At 41.5% G+C, this 19,760-nt stretch overlaps 1 protein-coding gene across 1 annotated transcript; it reads left to right on the top strand.

Moving 5' to 3' along the window:
* The first annotated feature begins 682 nt into the window (after positions 1 to 682).
* Positions 683 to 19,458, top strand: LOC129480372 (endogenous retrovirus group K member 113 Env polyprotein-like). The gene is given in 11 exon segments (XM_055274076.2): positions 683 to 713; positions 8,726 to 8,922; positions 9,506 to 9,646; positions 9,739 to 9,819; positions 10,238 to 10,309; positions 10,613 to 10,735; positions 11,645 to 12,601; positions 12,604 to 13,536; positions 17,542 to 17,681; positions 18,625 to 18,720; positions 19,305 to 19,458. Coding segments are annotated over 11 exon segments (2,925 nt in total).
* Positions 19,459 to 19,760: the final 302 nt, after the last annotated feature.

The following is a 19,760-nucleotide window of genomic DNA, read 5'->3' as shown; positions in this document are numbered from 1 at the left end:
GGCCGTGGTGGACGCGATGTAGGCACAGAGACGCACGTCGCCAGGGGCATAGTGCAAATAGGTGGAACCTCAGTAATCTGAAAAGCCGGGCACTACAGGACCTGCTTGTTCACGGTGCTGTGCCACTGCGCCTCCTGCTGGCGCCTAGGGCGATTGCAGCGCCCTCTTGCTTACAGTGGTGGCTAGCGCCTCCTGGTGGCGCCAGGGCACGCAGGGCCCTTTTGCTCACAGTATAGTGGCGGCACGCCGCCTACTGGCAGCTAGGGACGTTACAGGGCCCTCTTGCTCACAGTGTAGTGGAAACATGCTCAGCTGCTGGCACCTGTGGACACTGCCGGGCCCTCTTGCTCCAAGTGTAGTGGCGGCTGACTCCCCTGCTGGCAGCTGGGGACACTGCTGGGCCCTCTTGCTTGCAGTGTAGTGGGGGCACGCCTTCTACTGGCCGCTGGGGGCACTACAGGATCCTCTTGCTCAGTGTAGAGGCAGCACGCCCCCTTCTGGCAACCAGGGCACTGCAGGGTCCTCTTGCTCATGTTGTGGTGCCCGTGCGCCACCTGCGGGCAGCTAAGGACACTGCAGGGCCCTCTTGCTCACAGTGTAGTCATATACCCCTGCTGGCTGCTGGGAACACTGCCAGGCCCTCTTGCTGGCAGTGTCGTGGCAGCATGCCACCTGCAGGCAGATGGGGACTATGCAGGGCCCTGTTGCTCCCGGTATGACAGCTGGGGTCCACTACTGGCCACCTCCCGCACCACTTAAACTTGGAGCGCTAGTTATTAAGCCCCATCAGTTCTGTAAATTCAAACTGAAATGGAGCTATTACTGGGGAGAGCTGATGTCCCAGTTCTTGTCTAACTTGGAAGAAAGATTTTCACCAAGAGGCAGTACAAAGATGGCAGACAACTTCATTGAAAAGAAATACAGTCTGAAGAGCTTATTGTAGAAAAATGAGGAGGACTGGGCTGACTGTGCATGAAAACAGCCTAAGAGTCCAGTGCAGGGAATTTTATTTTGGACTTCTTCACATTCCTGCCTGTCTCAAGTCTCTGCTTGTTTTCTTTGGTTTTCCTGCTACTGCCTTAGGTCCCTCATTTGCCCCACTTAGGCGTGTGGGACCTCCTCACTGTTGGTTGAGGTACGTGTGGTGATGAATCCGAATCTACTCTGGCACCAGCCTCCTTTCCACCATCCCAGGCAGGCTGACAGCGGTGATGTTTGTACCTACTGTGCCTGCCTATCTCTTTTGAATGTCCATCTCTGCCCTAATCTGTATTTTTGGTGCCAGGTTTCTCTTAAGAATGTTCCCTTTGTCCTTCTTATGAGCATGTAGCTAACAATATTCTGACATTTTTATTGCACAGTGAACGATGACTGGGGCATGTTATGAGGAGTTCTAGGGTGTTTCTTTCTGCATAGGTACCTCTTCTCCCTCCTACCCACAATTGACAAATGCCCATCCACTCCGGCACTAGAGATGCTACTAATATGTGAATTTTTGGTGGTCCCTCCAGGTGCGCCTTCCCAGACATTCCCTTTTCCACGAGCTCCCTCTCCTGTTCATGTCTAGTTATCTGTCTACTCTAACAGAACCCACTATCCTGTGTCTTTCCCCAAAATAGTGAGGAAATGATTAGTTGGAAACCATAAGAAATGATATGCATGTAGATTATAAATTTACAACTTACACAAATAATCACTCAAAGTCATCCTTACACTAAAAATACAAAACTATAGAATTTCTAGAAGAAACTATAGAAGAAAAGCTATGTGCCTTTGGGTTTGGTAATGAATTTTAACAAATGACACAAAAGGTTGATATACACAGAAGAAATGACAATGTGGATTTCTTAATATTTAAAGTTTATACTCTGGAAGAGACCTTGTTAAGAGAACAAAAAGACAAGCCAAATATTGAAGAAAATATTTGCAAAACACAGATCTGAGAATTTGTAATCAAAATACATAAAAAAATTGTTAAAACTAAACAATAAGTTAAACAGCCCAATTAAAAATGCACACAGATCTGAACAGACACCTCACCAAATAAGATGTACAGATGGCAAGTAAACATAAAAAAAGGTGCTCAACAAACTAGAGAACTGAAAACCACAATAAGATAGCACAGCTGGTCTATATCTCTTAGAACTGCTAAACTCTTTAAAAAATGACAAATTGCTGGAGGAAAAACAGAACTCTTTTCATTGCTGGTGGAATACAGTGTATAAGACCAAAATATGCCACCCCAAAATATAATGGTAGGAAACCAGAAAATGCCACCCCAATATATGTCCCTTTGGCTTAAGAATTATTCCAAGCTGATTATTTTGAAAAAAAATTCTAATAAAAGAAGTTCTGAAAACAAAGTAGAAGTTACACTTCTGTAAGGAAAATTTACATCTATCAAGGAAATCCCCATTTAAAAGCTACCTCTCTTGACACCAAGAAGAGAAGGATAACTAAATCACTAAAGAGTCTTATCAATGGAGAATGCATGGACTTAAGTCTGTATAACAAACCTTACCCTTGTCTCCCGTGCTTTTGCTGGTTAACTCCCCACTACTGCACCTCAAATCTTCTTTCTTTAAGTTGAAGATAGTATTTATGCTTGAATTGAAAGCCAGCTGTTGGAGATTTACTCATTTTTTCCCTGAGTATCTCCCATGTATCCATAAGGTATACATGTTTTTAAACTTTTCTGTTTTTCTCATTTGAACCTGTCAGTTTTTACAGAGGGTCCCATCTAAGAATTCCAAAAACATAGAAAATTTTTTTACTCCCCATTACAAGTTGGGCAGTTTTTTCTAAAGCTAAACAAGTCTCACCTTACAATCCAAAAATCACATTCCTAGGTATTTTGACAATTAGTTTGATGTTATTTCCAAACAAAAGCTACCATGCAATTATTTACAGAAGCCCTATTCATAATGACCAAAGGAAAAAAAAGGAATCAGAAAGTTTTACAATAAATGACTGTGTGGGAATCCACTCAGACATCAAAAGCTGTTATAAAGATTATTTAAATGAAAACATTCGAGATACTGAAGATAAAGGAAGAAATCTTACCAGAACTTACTTTATCCAATTAAAGCAGAGCTCCTAGAAAAATACAACTGCCATTAACCCCTTCAAAGGAGTTTCCTGCAAATTCAGCTGCCATGGAGACAGTGTACTCTTTCCCATTAGCACTGATAAATGAAAATGAAATTCTACCCTCCCAACTGTCTGAACAGATCCACTCTTGGCTGAGGGGACCCCAGAGTAACTTTCAAAACTGAGTTCTCAGCTTTGCTAGCATGGGATGATGGGGGTCAGATACACATCGTCATACCCCCTCCTTTGCTAACCATGATGAGACTTTCTTCCTTAAGGATTTAACAGAAACCAGCCCCTTCAAAGGCTCCACCACTGATATTAACCTCTCTTTTCTTGCCTGATAAGAGACCACCCATGAGGGAGAGGTTCTGGCCAGCATATAGAGGAGGCACAGAGCGAGTTTTCATGTCCTCTGCTTCACTTTTTAATGTCAGACGGCTGAAAACTCCACCCTGGGATCATGCTAACACTGCCATTTTTTGTACATGGGACCCATGAAGAAGCAAGAAACTCAATTGCGCATGCATGCATTTCTCCTTCCATAAATATTCATGACTCCTCCTAGAGCTTATTAAAGAAATGTATTTAGCCATTCCACTCAGCATAAATTACTATTTCCTTTACCTCCTCCTTGAAGCATCTGTTTCTGGCTTCTACCTGGAGGCTATGCTTCCCAGCCTGTCAGAAGGACAACCTGCAGGCCTCAACTCTTTATAGGAAATAAATCTCTCATTGGGTGTAGTGGCTCATGCCTGTAATCCCAGCACTTTGGGAGGCTGAGGCGAGTGGATCACCTGGGGTCAGGAGGTTCAGAGGAGCCTGGCCAACATGATGAAAACCTATCTCTACTAAAAATACAAAAAAATTAGCCAGGTGTGGTGGTGGGCATCTGTAATCCCAGCTAATCAGGAGGCTGAGGCAGGAGAATTGCTTGAACCCAGGAGGTGGAGGTTGCAGTGAACCAAGATCACGCCATTGCACTCCAGCCTGGGCAACAAGAGTGAAACTCTGTCTCAAAAAAAAAAACATAAAAATGAAGAAATGTCTTCTTTCCAAATTTATGAACCTCATCATTCTTCCATTGACAGCATTAAAAGGTTCAAAACGATCTTTCCATACTCTCCCACAGAAGCCCTAGAAATTGTCATTTTGTTAATCATTTTGGATGCCTGAGAACTTGTAATCCAATGAGTAGAAATGTTGGTACCCCATTTATGGCTGTCAACCTGCCAGTTCTCAGGAGTTTGTATAAGCCTAAATCTGAAAGGATCTCATCCCATTAGGACCCTTGTCTCCTTTTCTGTTGCCTTTGCCCACTGGCTCTGGCAACAGGGGTCTTTCTTTCTCGTTGGCTATATTTGGATATGGGGGCTCCATCTTCTCTGCCACCTTAGGGAATGCCTTTTGCATGCATGGCTAACTCATTAAAAAGCCTACAGTTTCACTAAAATTTTGAGTGAGTACTCTCTGAAGCTGGGTTGGAATCTCAGGCTTCTTTGTCTGGAAGGTAACTCTTGGGCTATAAGTTTCTTATCTTAGCTCTGGTTTTGAGGCCTCTCTGTTCTCCTCTTGGGTTGGAAGTTATTCCTGGCTTTTTGTTTCAAGGTGTCTCTGTGTGATCTTAATCTTGCTCCTTTCATGGGAACTTCTCAATTGACTAAATTCTCCCTTCTCGAACCTCTGCTGACTCTGTGTTCCACCAATATGGAACAATTCTACTTCCTTTCCTGTTTGCACACCTGTAATCCTAGCACTTTGGGAGGCCCAGGCGGATGGATCGCAACGTCAGGAGATCGAGACCATCCTAGCTAACATGGTGAAACCCTGTCTCTAATAAAAATACAAAAAAATTAGCCAGGCATGGTGGCGGGCGCCTGTAGTTCCAGCTTCTTGGGAGGCTGAGGCAGGAGAATGGCGTGAACCTGGGAGGCGGAGCTTGCAGTGAGCCGAGATCATGCCACTGCACTCCAGCCTGGGCGAAAGAGCAAGACTCTGTCTCAAAAAAAAAAAGAGAACAGAGGAATTCACACAAAGCTATAAGGACTGCAGCTGAAATTTGATAGTATGTTCTTAGCTTGGCTTTTAGCCCGAATAAGGTCTTTAAAAGTCAAATCTGAGATTCTGTATGAAAACTTCCAACGAAGAAACTTGAAAGCACCTATATGGTCGTAGCCTGTTCTTGCTGCAATTACGTAAATAATCAAGCAAAATAGAACAAAACTAGACTTATTTTTAAAACAAGAATAGTCTTACTTTTATTATGATCAAAAATGGTGGTTACTACAGACAGAAATTTTATGTTTCAATGGAAAACTGTAACATGACCAGGCATGGTGGCACATGCCTATAATTCCAGCACTTTGGGAGGCCAGAAGTTCAAGACCATCCTGGGCAACGTGGTGAACCCTGTCTCTACCAAAAATACAAAAATTAGTTGGGCATGATGGCATGTGCCTGTAGTCTCAGCTAATCAGGAGGCTGAGGAGGGAAGATCATTTGCACCCAGGAGGTAGTGGTTGCAGTGAGCTGACATTGCACCTTTGCACTCCAGCCTGGGTGACAAAGCCAGACCCTGTCTCAAAAAAAATTTTTTAAAGGAAAACTATAGCCATTGTGGGTTATCAGATTCTAGTCTTGTTTCTTGTTTCTGGGCTATTTTTACCTCTTTGTAAACTAGATCCTGTCATCTGATGAATTTTTTCCCACAATGATACTTGGGGAACAAGAAGCCAAGTATTGTCTCTCCTACCACTGTATCTATTGTCAGTTAATTTGAAGGCCTCTAATCCTGGAACAACGTTAGAAGAGGAAGGTTTTGCTCCCTAAAATGCATAACCAAATTGTGGTACATTCATGCACTAGAATACTATTTAGCCATAGAAAGGAACAAGCTATCAACTCACACAAAGACATGAGTGAATCTCGCATGCACATTGCTAAGTGGAAGAAGAAAGTCTGAGGAGGACACACACAGTGTGACCCCATTTAATGAGACACTGGAGAAGGCAAACTACACAGATGGGGAGCCATTGGCTCCATGGGGTGGGGGGTTGAAGCATTCCATATGATACTTTAATAATGGGATACCTACCACAATGCATTTGTTGAAATATGCAGAATTTTACATCCAAATGGTTAAAGCAAACTCTATTCAAATTAAATAAAATTAATCAAGATGTGGAGTATCCCAGGATAGAATACATTATGTGAAAAAGAATTTAACTATGCTACAAATTACTATGGGTTGGATGTGGTTTGTCCCCACAAAAACTCATGTTGAAATTTGACCCCCAATATGGCAGTGTGGGGCGGTGGGGCCTGGTTGAATGTGTTTGGGTCATAGTGACGGATCCCTCATGAACAGATTAATGCCCTCCCACAGGGGTAAGTGAGTTCTGCTCTCACAGGAATCGATTAATTTCTCCAGGAGTAGCTAGTTAAAAGGAGTCTGGCTTCCTTTGCTTCCCTCTTGCTTTCACTTTTGCTATGTGATCTCTAGTGCACCCCTTGCTCCCCTTCCACTCTCCACCATAAGATGAAAAAGACTGAGGCCCCACTAGATGCAACTGCCCAATCTCAGACATTCCAGCCACCAGTATTGTGAGCCAAATGAACCTTTTTTACTTATAAATTACCCAGCCTCAGGTATTCTGTTACCGAAGCACAAAATAGACTAAGACAAAAAAATAGGTGAAAACTCACTGAAGATGTAGGGAAAATGGTGTTGACCTAAATCACTTTGAAAATGAATAGAATCTGTAGGCTGAAAGCAAATGAACTATACTTCATCATTGGATTCCATTTTATAAAGTTCTTTCCAACAGAAGCAATTGTTAACCATTGTAAAACCACAGCATCTGTATCTGGAATAAAACAATGACTTACATAACCTGCAGATGGTAGGAATCAGGCCTCTCACTGGTGAAGTGGGAGTTTACAAATTAGCAAGGCGAGAAGGCTAGAATGATTCATGTGATAGTAGATCAGAGGTGGAGACATCAACGTTGTAGGAAAAGAAAGAGAGATCAGACTTTACTGTGTCTATGTAGAAAGGGAAGACATAAGAAATTCCATTTTGACCTGTACCTTGAACAATTGCTTTGCTGAGATGCTGTTAATTTGTCACTTTGCCCCAGCCACTTAGCCCCAACTTTGAGCTCACAAAAACATGTGTTGTATGGAATCAAGGTTTAAGGGATCTAGGGCTGTGCAGGATGTGCCTTGCTAACAAAATGTTTACAAGCAGTATGCTTGGTAAAAGTCATTGCCATTCTCTAGTGTCAATAAACCAGGGGCACAATGCACTGTGAAAAGCCACAAGAACCTCTGCCCTGGAAAGCTGGATATTGTCCAAGGTTTCTCCCCATGTGATTGTCTGAAATATGGCCTCATTGGATGAGAAAGACCTGACCATCCCCCAGCCCGACACCCATAAAGGGTCTGTGCTGAGGTGGATTAGTAAAAGAGGAAAGCCTCTTGCAGTTGAGATGGAGGAAGGCAACTGTCTCCTGCCTGTCCCTGGGAACTGAATGTCTCAGTATAAAACCCGATTGTACATTTGTTCAATTCTGAGATAGGAGGAAAACCTCCCTATGGCGGGAGGCGAGACATGTTGGCAGCAATGCTGCCTTGTTATTCTTTACTCCACTGAGATGTTTGGGTGGAGAGAAACACAAATCTGGCCTACGTGCACATCCAGGCATAGTACTTCCCCTTGAACTTAATTATGACATAGATTCTTTTGCTCACATGTTTTTTTGCTGACCTCCTTACTATCACCCTGCTCTCCTACCGCATTCCTCTTGCTAAGATAATGAAAATAATAAAAACTGAGGGAACTCAGAGACTGGTGCAGGTGCAGGTCCTTGGTATGCTGAGCACCAGTCCCCTGGGCCCACTGTTCTTTCTCCATACTTTGTATCTTATTTTTTTTTTTTTTTTTTTTTTTTTTCTTGAGACGGAGTCTTGCTCTGTCACCCAGGCTGGAGTGCAGTGGCGCGATCTCGGCTCACTGCAAGCTCCGCCTCCCGGGTTCACGCCATTCTCCTGCCTCAGCCTCTCCAAGTAGCTGGGACTACAGGCGCCCGCCACCACGCCCGGCTAATTTTTTGTATTTTTAGTAGAGACGGGGTTTCACCATGGTCTCGATCTCCTGACCTCGTGATCCACCCGCCTCGGCCCCCCAAAGTGCTGGGATTACAAGCGTGAGCCACCACGCCCGGCCTGTATCTTATTTTTTTCTCAGTCTCTCATCCCACCTGATGAGATATACCCACAGGTGTGGAGGAGCAGGCCACCCCTTCATCTGCAACCCAATGTGGGTGCCTTTGTCTAGGGTGAAGATATGCTAAGAATGTGAGCATTGAGGACAGTGGATGAGAGATTCCTGTGTACATCCACCGTCAGCCTTGCGGTAAACTTGTGCGCTCAGAGGAACCCAGGGTAACAATGGGGCAAACTGAAAGTAAATATGTCTCTTATCTCAGCTTCATTAAAATTCTCTTAAGAAAAGGGGGAATTAAAGCTTCTACAGAAAATCTAATTACACTATTCCAAACAATAGAACGATTCTGCCCATGGTTTCCAGAACAAGGAACTTTAGATTTAAAAGATTGGGAAAAAATTGGCAAAGAATTAAAACAAGCAAATAGGGAAGGTAAAATCATCCCACTTACAATATGGAATGATTGGGCCATTGTTAAAGCAACTTTAGAACCGTTTCAAATAGAAGAAGATAGCGTTTCAGTCTTTGATGCCCCTGAAAGCTGTGTAATAGATTGTGAAGAAGAGGTGGGGAAAAATCCAGGAAAGGAATGGAAATTTCACATTGTAAATAGGTAGCAGAGCCAGTAACGGCTCGGTCAATGCAAAATGTTGACTACAATCAATTACAGGAGGTAATATATCCTGAAACATTAAAATTAAAAGGAAAAAGTCCAGAACCATTGGGGCCATTGGGGCTAAAACCACGATGGCCACCTCCTCCTCAGCCGAGTAAGTGCTGGGGGAGGTAGCGTGAAACTAGGCTCGCTGCGACTTGGCTCCAGGCACTCATTATTGTCCAACCTACCGTTCACTATGGTGAAGGAGGAATTCAGACTCACCCTGCAGCTTCCTGTATAGGTCAAACAGTGGCCGCTCCCTAAGGAAAAGTTCGGGGTGCTACATAAAATAGTTAAAAAGCTATTTTAAAAAGGACATGTTTCACCCACTTTCTGTCTTTAGAATTCTTCTGTGTTTGTAATTCAGAAAATATCAGGCAGATGGCTCATGCTAACTGACCTAAGAGCGGTTAATGCGGTAATTCAACCTATGGGGTCTCTCCAACTCGGGTTGCCTTCTCCAGCCATGATCCCCTTTAATTATAATAGATCTGAAGGATTGCTTTTTTACCATTCCTCTGGCAAAACAGGATTTTGAAAAATTTGCTTTTACTATGCCAGCCATAAGTAATAAAGAACAAGCCACCAGATTTCAGTGGAAAGTTTTACCTCAGGGAATGCTTAATTGTCCAACTATTTGTCAGACTTTTGTAGCTCAAGTTCTTCAACCAGTTAGAGACAAGTTTTCAGACTGTTATTCATTATGTTGATGATATTTTGTGTGCTGCAGAAACAATAGACTAATTGTTACACATTTCTGCAGACAGAGGTTTCAAACGCAGGCCTAACAATAGCATCTGATAAGATTCAGATCTCTACTCCTTTTCGTTATTTGGGAATGCAGGTAGAGGAAAGAAAAATTAAACCACAAATCATAGAAATAAGAAAAGACACGTTAAGAACATTAAATGACTTTCAAAAATTGCTAGGAGATATTAATTGGATTCAGCCAACTCTAGGCATCCCTACTTATGCCATGTCAAATTTGTTCCCTATCTTGAGAGGGGACCCGTACTTGAATAGTAAAAGAACATTAACTCCAGAGGCAGCTACAGAAATTGAATTAGTTGAAGAAAAAATTCAGTCAGCACAAGCAAATAGATCACTTATCCCCATGCCAACTTTTGATTTTTGCTACTACACATTCTCCAACAGGCATCATTGTTCAAAATACAGATCTTGTGGAGTGGTCATTCCTTCCTCACAGTACAGTTAAGACTTTTACATTGTACTTAGATCAAATGGCTACATTAATTGGTCAGGCAAGACTACAAATAGTAAAATTGTGTGGAAGTGACCCAGATAAAATCATTGTTCCTTTAAACAATGAACAGGTTAGATAAGCCTTTATCAATTCTGGTGCATGGCAGATTGGTCTTGCTGATTTTGTGGGAATTATTGATAATCATTACCCGAGAACAAAAATCTTCCAGTTTTTAAAATTGGCTATTTGGATTTTACCTAAAATTACCAGACATAAACCTTTAGAAAATGCTCTGATGGTGTTTACTGATGGTTCCAGCAAGGGAAAAGTGGCTTACACCAGGCAAAAAGAATGAGTCATTGAAACTCAATATCACTCAGCTCAAAGAGCAGAATTTGTTGCTGTCATTTCAGTGTTAAAAGATTTTAATCAGCCTATTAACATTGTTTCAGATTCTGCATATGTAGTACAGGCTACAAAGGATGTTGAGACAGCCCTAATCAAATACAGTATGGATGATCAGTTGAATCAACTGTTTAATTTGTTACAACAAACTGTAAGAAAAAGAAATTTCCCATTTTATATTACTCATGCTTGAGCGCATACTAATTTACCAGGGCCTTTAACGAACGCAAATGAACAAGCTGACTTGCTAGTATCATCTGCCTTCATGGAAGCACAAGAACTTCATGCCCTGACTCATGTAAATGCAACAGAATTAAAAAATAAATTTGATATCACATGGAAACAGGCAAAAAATATTGTACAACATTGTACTGAGTGTCAAGTCCTACACTTGGCCACTCAGGAGGCAGGAGTTAATCCCAGAGGTTTATGTCCTAATGCATTAGGGCAAATGGATGTCACACATGTACCTTCATTTGGAAAATTGTCATTTGTCCATGTGACAATTGATACTTATTCACATTTCATATGGGCAACGTGCTAGACAGGAGAAAGTACTTCCCATGTTAAAAGACATTTATTATCTTCTTTTGCTGTCATGGGAGTTCCAGAAGAAAGTAAAACAGATAATGGGCCGGGATACTCTAGCAAAGCATTTCAAAAATTCTTAAATCAGTGGAAAATTACACATACAAGAGGAATCCCTTATAATTCCCAAGGACAGGCCATAATTGAAAGAAATAATAGAACACTCAAAGCTCAATGGGTTAAACAAAAAAAGGAAAAAGAGAGTAAGGAGTATAACACTCCCCAGATACAACTTAATCTAGCACTCTATACTTTAAAGTTTTTAAACATATATAGAAATCAGACCACTACTTCTGCAGAGCAACATTTTACTGGTAGAAAGAACAGCCCACATGAGGAAAAACTGATTTGGTGAAAAGATCAAAAATAATACATGGGAAATAGGTAAGGTGATAACATGGGGAGAGGTTTTGCTTGTGTTTCACCAGGAGAAAATCAGCTTCCTGTTTGGATACCCACTAGACATTTGAAGTTCTACAATGAACCCATCAGAGATGCAAGGAAAAATGCCTCCGTGGAGACGGAAAACCCCACTCGAGCATCATCAACTCACCAGGTGAACAAAATGGTGATATCAGAAGAAAAGATGAAGTTGCCATCCACAAAGAAAGCAGAGTTGCTGTCCTCGGCCCAGCTAAAGAAGCTGACACAGTTAGCTGAAAAAAGCCTGAAGAACACAAGGGTAACACAAACTCCAGAGAATATGCTGCTTGCAGCTTTAATGATTGTATCAATGGTGGTAAGTCTCCCTATGTCTGCAGGAGCAGCTGCAGCTAATTATACCTACTGGGCCTATGTGCCTTTCCCACCCTCAATTCAGGCAGCCACTTGGATGGATAATTCTATTGAAGTATATGTTAATAATAGTGCATGGGTACCAGGCCCCACAGATGACGGTGGCCTTGCCCAACCTGAAGAAGAAGGAATGATGACAAACATTTCCATTGGGTATCATTATCTTCCTATTTGCCTGGGGAAAGCACCAGATTGCTTAATGCCTGCAACCCAAAATTGGTTGGTAGAAGTACCTACTGTCAGTGCCATTAGTAGATTTACTTATCACATGGTAAGTGGAATGTCACTCAGGCCACAGATAAATAATTTACAGGACCCTTCTTATCAAAGATCATTACAATGTAGGCCTAAGGGGAAGCCTGGTCCCAAGGAAATCCCCAAAGAATCAAAAAGCCCAGAAGTCTTAGTTTGGGAAGAATGTGTGGCTGATACTGCAGTGGTACTACAAAACAATGAATTCGGAACTATTATAGACTGGGCCCCTCGAGGCCAATTATATCATAATTGTATGGGCCAGACTCAATCGTGTTCACAGGTCCCATCCATCTGGCCCATTAATCTGGCCTATGATCGTGATTTAACTGAAAGCCTGGACCAGGTTCATAGAAGGTTAGAATCACTCTATCCATGGAAATGTGGTGTGTAAAACCCCCTTATATGCTATTTGTAGGAATCATAGATCTTAAACCAGATTCCCAAACTATAACCTGTGAAAACTGTAGATTGTTTACTTTCATTGATTCAACTTTGGATTGGCAGCATCGTATTCTGCTAGTGAGGGCAAGAGAGGGCATGGGGATCCCTGTGTCCATGTACCGACTGTGGGAGGCTTCCTCATCCGTCTATATTTTAACAGAAGTATTAAAAGGAGTTCTAACTAGATCCAAAAGATTCATTTTTACTTTGATTGCAGTGATTATTGGTCTTATTGCAGTCACAGCAACTGCTGTGACTGCTGGAATTGCTTTACACTCCTCTGTTCAAACTGCAGAATATGTGAATAATTGGCAAAAGAATTCCTCAAAATTGTGGAATTCTCAGACCCAAATAGATAAAAAATTGGCAAACCAAATTAATCATCTTAGACAAACTGTGATTTGGATGGGAGATAGGCTCATGAGCTCGGAATATCTTTTTCAGTTACAGTGTGACTGGAATACTCCAGATTTTAGTATGACATCTCGAGCTTATAATGAATCTGAACATCATTGGGACATGGTTAGATGCCATTTACAAGGAAGAGAAGATAATCTTACTTTAGATATTTCAAAATTAAAAGAACAAATTTTTGAGGCATCAAAAGCCCAGCTAAATCTGCTGCCAGAAACTGAGGCAATGGTAAAAGCTGTTGATAGCCTCACAAATCTTAACCCTGCCACTTGGGTTAAAGCCATTGGAAGTTCCACTATTGCAAATTTTATATTAATCCTTGTATGTCTGTCCTCTCTATTGCTAGTCTACAGGTGTACCCAGCAGCTCCGGAGAGACAGTGACCAGCGAGAACGGACCATGATGACCATGGCGGTTTTGTCAAAAAGAAAAGGGGGATATGTAGGGAAAGGAAAGAGAGATCAGACTTTACTGTGTCTATGTAGAAAGGGAAGACATAAGAAACTCCATTTGACCTGTACCTTGAACAATTGCTTTGCTGAGATGCTGTTAATTTGTCACTTTGCCCCAGCCACTTAGCCCCAACTTTGAGCTCACAAAAACATGTGTTGTTTGGAATCAAGGTTTAAGGGATCTAGGGCTGTGCAGGATGCGCCTTGCTAACAAAATGTTTACAAGCAGTATGCTTGGTAAAAGTCATTGCCATTCTCTAGTGTCAATAAACCAGGGGCACAATGCACTGTGAAAAGCCACAAGGACCTCTACCCTGGAAAGCTGGATATTGTCCAAGGTTTCTCCCCATGTGATTGTCTGAAATATGGCCTCATTGGATGAGAAAGACCTGACCATCCCCCAGCCCCACACCCATAAAAGGTCTGTGCTGAGGTGGATTAGTAAAAGAGGAAAGCCTCTTGCAGTTGAAATGGAGGAAGACCACTGTTTCCTGTCTGCCCTGGGAACTTAATATCTCGTTATAAAACCCGATTGTACATTGTTCAATTCTGAGATAGGAGGAAAACGGCCCTATGGCGGGAGGCGAGACATGTTGGCAGCAATGCTGCCTTGTTATTCTTTACTCCACTGAGATGTTTGGTTGGAGACAAACAAATCTGGCCTACGTGCACATTCAGGCATAGTACTTCCCCTTGAACTTAATTATGACATAGCTTCTTTTGCTCACATTTTTTTTGCTGAGCTTCTTCTTATTATCACCCTGTTCTCCTACCACATTCCTCTTGCCAAGATAATGAAAATAATAATCAATAAAAATTGAGGGAACCCAGAGACTGGTGCCAGTGCAGGTCCTTGTTATGCTGAGTGCCGGTCCCCTGGGCCCACTTTTCTTTCTCTATACTTTGTCTCTGTGTCTTATTTCTTTTCTCAGTCTCTCATCCCACCTGATGAGATAAACCCACAAGCGTAGAGGGGCAGGCCACCCCTTCAAATGTAAACTTATGTTTAGTTTAATATGGAGACACACAGTTCTACATAGAAAACTTTAAAATTAGGTGTGTATAGGTAGGTTAGATACACACATATATTCCTAGCATTGCTAATGAAGGACAAGATACAATGTACTCATTCAGCAGCCAGATGTAAGTTTTCCTACCATTCTGAAAGGAATCAGGCTCTTTGAAGAAATGTCTGATACTAGAACTGGGACAGTAAATATAGGAGCCAGGATAATCTTGAAGTATCAGAAAGTAATTAAGTACTAAAAAAATTGAAATATATCAAAGAAAAATAAGAGCCAATAATAAAAGCTACCAATGGCCAACACAGGAATGAATTGTGCAACACAATGCTGCAGTGTTGAATAATAACTAAAGCTGAAAGTAATTATCTAGGTGTCTGTATTTGTATACATAGGTGATTAAGCAAATGGAGTTGCATAGAAATCTCCTTTGCAAAAGAATTCCAAATAATTGATGTAGACACTCAGCCATCAAGAAGGTGGAGCCAACGCCTCACTCCATAAGTGTGGGCTCTGCATAGTGACTTGCTCCAAAAGAACACATGCAGTATTGACAAGGAGAAAAAATAACTTCACAGTGGAGAAACCTGACAAACAGTAGCTCTGCCAAATGATCCAAGTGAACATCAAAGATGACAGTTCACCTTGAGAACATGAAGTGACAATGGGGGACATTCTACAAAATTCCTAACCAATCCTCCTCAGTACTATCAAGGTTATCAAGAGATGGAAAGCCTGACACACTGTCACAGCCAGGAAGAGCCTACGTGATGACTACATGTCATGCGGGGTCCTGGATGGGATCCTGGGTCAGAGTAAGACAGAACTAAGGGAGTCCAAACGAAATATGAACTTTAGTTAATAATAGCTTATCAGCCAGGTGCAGTGGCTCAAGCCTGTAATCCCAGCACTTTGGGAGGCCGAGGTGGGCGGATCACGAGGTCAGGAGATCGAGACCATCCTGGCTAACACAGTGAAACCCCGTCTCTACTAAAAATACAAAAAATTAGCCAGGCGAGGTGGCGGGCGCCTGTAGTCCCAGCTACGTGGGAGGCTGAGGCAAGAGAACGGCGTGAACCCCGGGAGGTGGAGCCTGCAGTGAGCCAAGATCGCGCCACTGAACTCCAGCCTGGGAGATAGAGCAAGACTCCATCTCAAAAAATAAAATAAAATAAAATAAAAAATAAAAAAATAAAAAAAAGCCTATCAGTATTGGTTCATTAACTGTGACAAATTATGTAAGATATTAATAAGCCATGTGAGACACACTGATAGAAGATGTTAATGAGAGGAAACTAGGTTGCGGCTACATGGCAAATCTCTGCTTTTTTTTTGGCAATTTCTGTGTAAGTAAAAAAAGATGTAAAATAAAACTTTATTTAAAACATTGTTATATTTTTTAATGCTTCCTTGTTTAATTATTTATGCTGTGAATTACTAGTAATTGACATTGTTAACTAATCCTGTTTTTTTAAGTAAGAGCATTATGGCACAAAAAATTAAACAGTGCAGACTGATACATAAATCGAAACAAATGTTCTTTACATGTTTTCTGTTACAGTAGTAACAGGTATGTGTAAGCTTCATTATCATATTTTTTCTTGTGCTGTGGTTGTGTCCTGGGTTCATTCTCTAAAATGCTGATCACCTTAGACCAGGAAAAAAATAAACTTACAGACTCTGTTTCAATTCATGGCTAAATATTTTCAAAACAGTGACTTTGTAAAAATACGTTCCAATGGCAAATTCATTCATTGTGATGAGATCACTTATTCCAAAGACTTCTTGTCTTTATTTTATTCCCATGCCTACCTTTTAGCCATAATACAACAGAATCAAATGTTGGCCGTTGGGAAAAAATATTCAAAGAAAGAAAGAATGTGAACAGAACTTACAACCATGAAGATTCAATGTTTTACCACAATGCTTTCTAAAACAGAAGAGTGTAAAAGGATATTCAGTCAATTTCCTCGGCGAGGCTTTGCAGAAAATGAGGAAACTAGAGAAACAAAAATGGCAGGACATTCTACGGGTGATTTTCGATGTTGCTATGTTTTATGGGAAAAAAATACTTTACCTTTTAAAGAATCACAAAGAATTATTGGGAACCCAAACTCTGGAATGTTTGCAAATTTAATTGAGCTCCTATGTAATTATGTCTATGTAGCTAGGCATGAAGTTGATGGTTTTTTAAAAATCTATGTCTTATTTGTGCAATGAACTACCCAATAAATAATTAATGCTCATAGGAAAACATGTTGGATTTGTGAAGGGAAAATAAATCTTGGGGACCCAAAATCACAAAGCTAAAAGGAAAAGTCAAGCTGGGAACTGCTTAGTGCAAATCTACCTCCCATTCTATCCAAAGTCACCCATCTGCTCACCAAGATAAATGCATATCTGATTGTCTCATTTGGAGAGGGTAATCGGCAACGCAAAATAATGAAACCATTTGTCCCTTACCTACCTATGACCTGGAAGCCCCATGTCTTGCCTTCTTTTCAAGTTGTCTCACCTTTCTGGACTGAACCAATGTACATCTTACACATATTGATTGATGTCTCATGTCTCTCTAAAGTGTATAAAGCCAAGCTGTGCCACGACCACCTTGGGCCCATGTTGTCAGGACCTCCTGAGGAGGCCTCATGGGCATGCATCCTCAAACTTGGCAAAATAAACTTTCTAAAAAATCTGAGAGCTGTCTCAGATTTTCAGGGTTCATACATGTAATGTAGGATGTCAATGTTTATAAAACAGACATTATTCTGTCTACTATTACAAATATGCTGCCAATTAACCTTAGGCTTTCTCAACAAAATGAAAAATGATGAGGTACAAACAGTATATGTAAACTTAAATAATGTTGCAAGTTTTAATATGCCTACTTTTCAATTTTTCAATACTATTTTTACTACTTTAACACTGTAAGAAAAATGAGTAATTAAAACATGAATAAAAGTGTTTACAAGGGTTGCACGTGTTTCCTCCAGCCTCTGCCCATCCCCAGCTTTCATCCCAACGGTGCTGATGGTGACTCTAAGCATTTCTCCTTTCTCTATATCAAGATATCTCCCCAGAAACAAGCCCAAATCTTACCATATGTTCTGGCACGCTATGATGATGAGCAGTGGTGAGCAGCTGAAGCCTCAAGGAAGGGATGCTTTTGTAAAACAAGACTTGTAGAATATAACTTGTGAAAGTAAAGCCTATGGCAGAGTTCGTCCTCAGCACACGGGGAGCTGACAGGAAGCTTTTGCCTCATCTTCCTCAAAGGCCTGCAGCCACGTCTCCCCAGGTCAGTCTTAAGGACAATGAAACTCTGGTCTTCACTGTAGACACGCTACCACTGTAGACATGCTCCAAAGCCATGGTGACCCACCTTTGGGTGGGTCCTGAGGAGAACAAAGCTCTGGTTCTAATCCTAATCCTAACCCTGTCCCAAGACTTTGACCCTGAACCTAAACTCTGATCCCTACCCTGCTCCCTAATTCTCACCCTTACTTTGACCCTGACTTTGATCTTGACCCTGATCATGACCCCACCTCTAACCATACTTCCAGCCCTGACTCTGACCCAGATCCCAACCCTAACCCTAACCCTATTATTATCTTTATGATCTATCTCTAATCTTACCCTCTAGCTCTAAATAGCTGTACCCAACAGCACTTTTTAATTATTTAACTTCTTTTCCTTGAATTCTCTAAGGATATCCTAAAGGAGATGTCATTATGTATTTTGCATTCCCTCTAAGTGGTATGGCTTCAGATGTGAAGTTCTAATCCTTTGCAAGAGATAAAAAGTTTGGAGGGTAATAGTACTGGGTTGTTAGGGATGCATGTTGGCATTCATGATAGTCATTGGTGCTGTTCTCCAAATATTTTCAGTTCATTTTTTATGAATGCATTCTGACTGTTCCATCCTACCTACTTAAATTTTTGCATGGCCACATGACTTTTTTGTTTGTTTGTTTGTTTTTTGCCAATGGAGGTGAGATGAAATAACATGTCACTTTTTCAGAAGAGATCTCCAAGAAACAGAGCTCTATTCTGCATGCTTTTTTCTCTTTTCTATAGCAATGGGGATCTTATTGATGGTCCCTCCTTCGGTCTGGATTCCTGTGTTAGGATGACACAGCACAGAGCTACCTCTCACCTGACCCATGATGAGATGTAAATAAATGACGAAGATTTTTGACCCACTGAAATTTGGAGGTTGTTTGTCACCACAGTTTAACCTAGCCCCCATTGACTGATGCAGGGCTGAAGAATGAGTCCAAACTGGATCTGGACAAGACATGTGAAGAGCACTCCAGGCTGAGTAAAATTCAAGTGTTGTCTGAAAGATAACAGTGAGCACAATATGTTATTGGGGTGGGTGTGGGATAAATAAGTTATATCAGGTGAGAATAATGAGAAACTCAACTTTAAAAGATGGTGCTGATTTGGACTGTGGAGAGATCCAAATGCTCTGCTTAGCATTTGACATTGTGATGGATGAACCACTAATTAAGAGCCCAAAATGAAGGCTTGGGGTAAACATCTGAGGGTGTCTAATATCCCAACTTTTCATCCTAGAATGGGCAGAGTCCTTGACCCCCTTCTAGGGAGACTTCCAAAAGAAAAAAGACCTGCATTTCTTCAACAACGCACACTGAGAGACTTTCCTGCTCTTTTGACATGTGGCTAACACTCCTCACCTTTCATTCTGTCATCAGTGTTTCAGGGAAACACCTTTAACTCTCTATGATTTACAGGTTATTAAATGGCCCTTATAATTCCCTCCAGGGGTGGAAAACACTAATGATGATGGTGTCTGAGCTCACAGCAGCAAGCAGGCATGTGTGTTCAGCAGCCATGTGGCTCATTGCTAGGAGCTTACTAAATAAAATATTCTACAACATTGCTTAACACAAGGGGAGACGCTCCTGACTCAGAGGGTTTAATTGCTCACCTACTTCTTTTTCTGCCCTCTTGGGCTCCTAAAATGAAAAGAGCACTGGGGTGATAAATTGAGTCAAAGGGGTGCCAGCCGCATCAGAGCAAAATAGATTCCTAAAAAATCCCTGGCCTAAGATGACAGCCTTGGCTGGATACATTTGAATGTGCTGATAGTGGACATGGTAGAGTGAAGGTGGTTGAAATCTTCATATTAAAGAACTTCCACCCAGATTGCAAGAAAAGAGAGAGGAATGGAGATGGCAGCACGTGTT

This window comes from Symphalangus syndactylus, chromosome 4, assembly GCF_028878055.3.
Source record: "Symphalangus syndactylus isolate Jambi chromosome 4, NHGRI_mSymSyn1-v2.1_pri, whole genome shotgun sequence".
NCBI lineage: Eukaryota > Metazoa > Chordata > Mammalia > Primates > Hylobatidae > Symphalangus > Symphalangus syndactylus.
Note: the sequence above shows the minus strand (reverse complement) of the source record. Positions and strands in the feature narration are given on the sequence as shown.